The sequence below is a fragment of the Lolium rigidum genome, chromosome 4, assembly GCF_022539505.1.
Source record: "Lolium rigidum isolate FL_2022 chromosome 4, APGP_CSIRO_Lrig_0.1, whole genome shotgun sequence".
NCBI lineage: Eukaryota > Viridiplantae > Streptophyta > Magnoliopsida > Poales > Poaceae > Lolium > Lolium rigidum.
In genome coordinates, this window is record NC_061511.1 from 146,934,868 (window position 1) to 146,941,763 (window position 6,896).

Genomic DNA, 6,896 nt, shown 5'->3' on the forward strand with positions numbered 1-6,896 from the left:
GTCGAAGTGAATGAATTCAAAAGAATGAAGAAGTAAGGAAATGAGACGACTCTTTCTTGGAAATTTCATAAGAAGATCTTCCCCAACACAAAACTGCATTTATGTACAACTAACCAACATATTACATAATAATTGACAAATCACAAAGATAACTTACATTCCTCACTGGACACATGTAAAACCTACAACCTATTTTTGTCCCTTCAAATGGCACACATTTCGGTGGCTCTAGCCGCATGCGACACACCTCGGGACAACCAGCCGCCAATCTGTGAAATGTCGGGTCATCACATGTATCTGGAGCATAGTCCATCTCGACGATGTCCTAATCGTACAAAAATTGCAAATAAATCAGGTTTGATTGAGCTAAATCAACGCGACATCGACAAAAATTCCCAAATCGTAATCATAAACCCTAACCCTAGAAATTGTGGAACTTAACCCTAGCAATGATGGGCTCGGGGATTCGACGTTGTTCCAGGAAGCCATGGCGACGATGGATGGCGGAGGGCGCACATGGACGGAGGTAGCGATGGCTCTGCGGCAACGGCGGCGGATGGCAAACTCGATAGCGGTTGGAGGGGATTTTTCCCCATTTCTCTTTTTCAACTCAGCAATCAGGCTGCATGTTACTTCTAAGGTAAGATAATTGTATGTACATGACCCTAAAATTTATTACATAATTCGGGTTTAACTAGAACAAATCATAATGAAATAGTATAATACGCCACATAAAACACGATCAAATAATGAGTATGCAACCTCGTGAGATCGGGCTTGCTAGAGGCGAGTTAGATCGAGAAATCTTGTCCTCTATTTCGAGTCATGAAGTCATCGATGGATTTTAATTTTCCACCGAGTGGTGGAGGAGGATAAGGGGTAAAGGAAGAAGACTGTGGAGGAGGAACGACGAGGTACGAGAAGCGGCCGAGAGCAGTAGCAGATCTCATGGCTCCACCTGGTGGAATCATTTACCATAACAAGGTACGTTTTTGATTGATTCCTTTCATATCTTCAAATGAGATCTAGTTTGATAAGGAATTAACAGTGGTCTAAAAATAGACTGAAATTGTGTTAAAATTCTAATATATATGGCAAATACACGGCGTTCATACCATATTAATACTTTCTCCATATACTTAGTTTAGAAGCAAATTTATTCAAATCATGTTCTCTCTACCATACACCAGTTCTTCCCAGTCCCCACTACCAATCGTAGAAGTATCTTTGTTGGATCATGCATCCTAATCCACCCCTTTCTCATGCCTCGGAAACAAATTAAAATGGAAATATGCGATGCTGCACGCCATCACAATTCATGTCTCAACGTAATCTGGAAAATCTCCCAATCCTCCTCGCGACCTCACCTACCCCTCCATCTCACTATATATACACCAGCACCCTCCACCTTTGTCCTCAGCTCTACTCCAAGAGCATCAACCTAAAACCCACGCGATCCAACACCCCCTAGAGAAAAACAAAAACAAAAAGATTACAACAGTTTCTGGTTTGAGTATCAATCGATGGTGGGCTTCGCTAAGATCGCCATGGAGTGGCTCCAAGATCCACTGAGCTGGCTGTTCATCGCCTCCGTGGTTTTCGTGGTTCTGCAGCGGCGGCGGCGGGGCAACGTGGCGCCGTTTCCCCCGGGCCCGAAACCGCTGCCGATCGTCGGCAACATGTCGATGATGGACCAGCTCACCCACCGTGGCCTGGCGGCGCTAGCGAAGGAGTACGGCGGCCTTCTCCACATCCGGCTCGGTAAGCTCCACACCTTTGCCGTGTCGACGCCGGAGTATGCCCGGGAGGTGCTGCAGGTGCAGGACGGTGCCTTCTCCAACCGTCCCGCGACCATCGCCATCGCGTACCTCACCTACGACCGAGCCGACATGGCGTTCGCGCACTACGGGCCCTTCTGGCGCCAGATGCGCAAGCTGTGCGTGATGAAGCTCTTCAGCCGGCGCCGCCCGGAGACGTGGCTCGCCGTGCGCGACGAGTCCGCGGCTCTCGTCCGCGCCGTGGCCAGGCGGACCGGCCAGTCCGTGGACCTCGGCGAGCTCATTTTTAAACTCACCAAGAATGTCATCTTCCGCGCCGCGTTTGGCGCTGGTGCGGTCGCCGCCGACGCCGAGGGCGACGGAGCAGGGAAGCAGGACGAGTTCATCGCCATCCTCCAGGAGTTCTCCAAGCTCTTCGGCGCCTTCAACATCGGAGACTTCATCCCGTGGCTGAGCTGGGCGGACCCGCAGGGCATGAACGTGCGCCTCCGCGCCGCGCGCAACGCCCTCGACGAGTTCATCGACAAGATCATCGACGAGCACATGGAGAGGGGCAAGAATCCCGACGACGCCGATGCCGACATGGTGGACGACATGCTCGCGTTCCTCCCGGAGGCGAAGCCGAAGAAGGGCGCCGCCGGCGACGGCGTGGATGACCTGCAGAACACGCTCCGCCTCACCCGCGACAACATCAAGGCCATCATCATGGTGCGTAATCTTTTTCCCTACCAAAACTTGCATACATATTAACTACCGCGATCTTCTACCAAGATTTTTATTGTCGTGTTTATAACATGCATGAGCTTTGCACGGTAACTCCTTGTCAGGAGATTAGATTTAGACCAGAAAAAGGCAAGCGATCATTTCTTACTTCCAAATCGTATAATCTGCCGTGATTAAAATGGTCATTTATCGCCTGCAATAGTGCCAGCTTGGTTGCCAGCTTGTGAGTGCAGTGATATATACCCGACGAAATATATAATTAAATACGACAAACAGTTCGTGTCTAGCGCAGTATACGCTGTAATTGCATTCAATCGCTTCGTATAAGCCGTCGTGTGCCTATTTTGCAACATGTGCCAACCACTCAAAAAAAATTCAGGGAAAAAACTCTCTATTTTTGGGCTAGATTTACACACTGTAGCATTGCAATTAAGGTATACTGCATTGATGGCGCATAAACTTAGTCAAAAAGCCAACGCACATTAAGTTTGACCAAATAAATACCAGTACTATACAGTACAAAGATCTACAATATCAAATGGATACCAATAGATCCACTATATGATATATTTCCATAATATATTTATTCATTAATGTAATTAATTTGTGTATATATTTGTTAAACTTGGTATGTTTTAATTCTAATTAAATTTGTACACCATGTATTTCTGGATATGGTGGGAGTATGATCCTTCTCACCAAATCTGAAGTAGCTGTCAGCATTCTTGGTTGCACAACAACGGTGTACCGCCACACAATTGATAAATCCAACTCATAACTCCAGGAAAATGACCATGACTTGGTGACAACAACAGTATACCGTCACGCACATTTGCTTCTACTAATTTTGTTCTTGCTCAATTGAGCTATCCAGACACACCAAAAATTATTATATAGAAGATGTGCAATCTAGAGCCCTACATGCTTATTTTGAATAAAAAACTTGATCCATCTGCAACTAAAGGAAGGTATATGCATGCCACACCGTGCATAGGAAGTGGAGAAATAAACTGGGAAAAGATGACAAAGGTGTTTCAGGTGGGTTTCCACTTACGTCTCACTCTTAAGTCCTCTTTAGATGTACGATCAAATTTTAAACAGAATTTTTGAGCTGAATAACTTACAAGGAGATCTTACCTACTCCGGTAGATAAACATACACCATCGATCTAGACGAAATACAAGTAAACTACTTTGGCTCATTTTTACACTGTAGTGCCATTGGGTGTATCGATAAATATTTCTTAGATCTCACACGGAGTCTAAAGATCAAAGTATTTGCCCCGTTCTATGCACGGACGCGAAGGAATCCTACTCCTGTCCTTCGCCGGCGCTGCCCCTTTCCGTGTCTACTTCGGTCAGTTGCTCCCTCTACGTGTACGCGTCGCCTCCACGACTAGCTAACCGTTCAAAGGTCGCGGCTCTCTCTTGGCATGCATGGTGGCAACTTGTGGTAGTGCAAGTACAACCACTCTCGTCCTAACAAAGGCACACACTATATTCTAGCATCTTCTAGGACGCATGGTCTGCTTCTACTTTTGGAAATTTGAGCCGAGTACTATCTATGTGTAATCATATACCTTAGCCCAGGTATCCAAGGATTATATTAGTGTTGACCATTTATCCTGCTCCATATAAAAATAGTTAAAGCACAAAGTTCGATCCCGGTAGAATCTTTTGTATTCTAGGGGTTATTTAAATATATATAAAAGGGGTGCTGGCCTGTGGTGGCCGGTGGTAATTGCAGAGAGAGTTGAAACCATATATACATGCGCCCTTTTGCTAGTTCTAGGTCGACCGAAAGTTAAGTTACTTCTAGGCCTACTTTAGGAGCGCCAGAATTATGTCATGATTTGTGCACATGAGAATTGAATATATCCTAGTTACATGTAAATTGCATATAAAATTGGGTGTTCTAGAATTAGGTTAATTCTAGGTCAACAGAGAACTATCCGTGTCCATACATGCACCCATTTTTCTTTTAGTTTATTCATCTATTGAAAGTTAACCACAGAAATTTACTACTATGCTCAGCCAACCAATTGATACTAACGCAATGTTGATTTTGATTGCATCATGTTTATCCCACCTTTATGCCGCTGAAAGATAAGCTTTGGCCATCTCGATCTTGTTGGTGCGTGTCACCCTCCAAACTGAGAAGCAGCTCTCAATTTCTTTCAGACCACAACACATCCCTCCTTTTGCACCAACCACATCGTTTTCTTAACTTTCACGGAATCACGGTGGAATAATAATTATTATAATATCGGCTTTATACCGGCCCTTTGAGTGCAAGTAAAAAAGGAAAACCGATCACGACCTCGTAACTTCAGAACACCTAAACATTGCGAGTGCAAAATAAACACTTACGATCGAGCACTGTCCTCTACTGCTTGTTCACAAGTGTACGCATGCATGACGGCATATGTATGATATACCTTTATTCTACTGTACACTCCTATAGTCCTATGTGACGTGAGAGTGATCTTCTTTAACCAACATGTGGTGACGTGGCTGTGTGCAGGACGTGATGTTTGGCGGGACGGAGACAGTGGCGTCGGCGATCGAGTGGGCGATGGCGGAGATGATGCACAGCCCCGACGACCTCCGCCGCCTGCAGCAGGAGCTCGTCGACGTGGTGGGGCTCGACCGGAACGTGGACGAGTCGGACCTCGACAAGCTCCCCTTCCTCAAGTGCGTCATCAAGGAGACGCTCCGGCTGCACCCGCCCATCCCGCTGCTCCTCCACGAGACCGCCGAGGACTGCGTCGTCGGCGGCTACTCCGTGCCCCGGGGCTCCCGCGTCATGATCAACGTCTACGCCATCGGCCGCGACCGCAAGGCGTGGAAGGACGCCGACGTGTTCAGGCCGTCGCGGTTCGTGCAGGGGGAAGGGGAGGCCGCCGGGCTCGACTTCAAGGGGGGATGCTTCGAGTTCCTGCCCTTCGGGTCCGGCCGCCGCTCCTGCCCTGGCATGGCGCTCGGCCTGTACGCGCTGGAGCTCGCCGTGGCGCAGCTCGCGCACGGGTTCAGCTGGGAGCTGCCCGACGGGATGAAGCCGTCGGAGCTGGACATGAGCGACGTCTTCGGCCTCACCGCCCCGCGCGCCACCAGGCTCTTCGCCGTGCCCACGCCCCGCCTCGCATGCACCCAGCTGCTGGGGGCTGACGACGCCGGGCGCCAGGCGTGACGGCCATTGTTGTGTTAGCAAGCGATCGATGGTATATGTACCAGCTGGAAGATGAAGGTGTTTGATGTATTCAGAGGTGATGGCGGAGGCGCCATTGGTGGAGCTTGGTGGTTTTATCTTGCTTTTTTTTACTATTTTTCTTATACTTTGAACTCAATTAAGTCTGGTCACAACAGAACACAATAAGCGGATTATCATGCTTGCTGGATGCATGCTTAGGATACAGTGTTAAGCATGATGTGTTCTACCATGAAGAACGCAAATTGTAAAAACAAGTTTTTAGACCTGCTGCACCGATATTCTGTATTTTCTTCCTCTTGGTTTTCCATCGTGAGTACTATATTAATGCCAGGATGATAGTACCAGTTATGATCGGCCTCTGTAGCAACGGATTGGTAAGAGCATCTCCACTCGTCCCCCCGAACAGGCCCCCGGCGAGCGTTTTTTCCATCCGGACGGCGAAATTCGGCCCAGTCGCGCCCCCGGTTCCTCGTTTTCGTCCGGATTTGGCCCTTTATCCATCCGGCGAGCCCACGCCATCCCCGGCCCCCCGGGGCGCGCTCGGGGACTCCGGACGAAAGATTTTGGCGCGAAACGTCGTGTGGACCCGCGTAGTCGGCGACCGGAAAACCAAATCCTGTCGATTTTCCCACCAATTTGCTTGCATATCCCCATTCCCTCCAATTTGCCCGCCGAAATTCCCCAATCTCCTCGTCTTTCAGCTCCAGTTCCCGGCGGCGTCTTCTCGTCCACCACCACTCTCCTACTCGTCTTCTCGTCCACCACAATGCCGCCGAAGGCGCCGGCGAGGAAGATGCGGGCGAAGAAGACGAAGCCGCCGGGCATGTCGAACGCCGAGTGGGCGGCGGACGAGAAACGACGCGAGGTGGAAACAAGCGCCAGGGCGGAGAGGGTGAAAAGAGCAGCCGTCAAGAGGGCGGCGGCGGCGGCCCAGGACGAACAAGCGAGGATGATCAGCATGGCCCTGAGCGGCGGCAGCGTATTCCCCGGCCAATGGCCGACGCAAGGTACAACCAGTTCCCCGTCGTCCTTCTCCCCTTCGCTGTACTCGCCGTCGCCTACTGGCGTGTTCCAAGAGGGCGCCTACGTCCAACCGTCCAGGTCCACGACGTCGCCGCCCGAGCTTGACGTCGGCGGCGGCGGCGTGTTCGAGGACACCTCGCCGGCCCTGCGACGAGGGCCGCT

The 6,896-nt window shown here is 49.7% G+C and overlaps 1 protein-coding gene across 1 annotated transcript; it reads left to right on the forward strand.

The window, feature by feature from the left end:
* Window positions 1–946: 946 nt before the first annotated feature.
* On the forward strand, window positions 947–5,979 carry LOC124705919 (cytochrome P450 84A1-like). Its single transcript, XM_047237601.1, has 2 exons — window positions 947–2,486; window positions 5,025–5,979. The coding sequence occupies exons 1-2, from the start codon at window positions 1,524–1,526 to the stop codon at window positions 5,688–5,690; spliced, it is 1,629 nt and encodes a 542-aa protein (XP_047093557.1). The 5' UTR covers window positions 947–1,523; the 3' UTR covers window positions 5,691–5,979.
* Window positions 5,980–6,896: the final 917 nt, after the last annotated feature.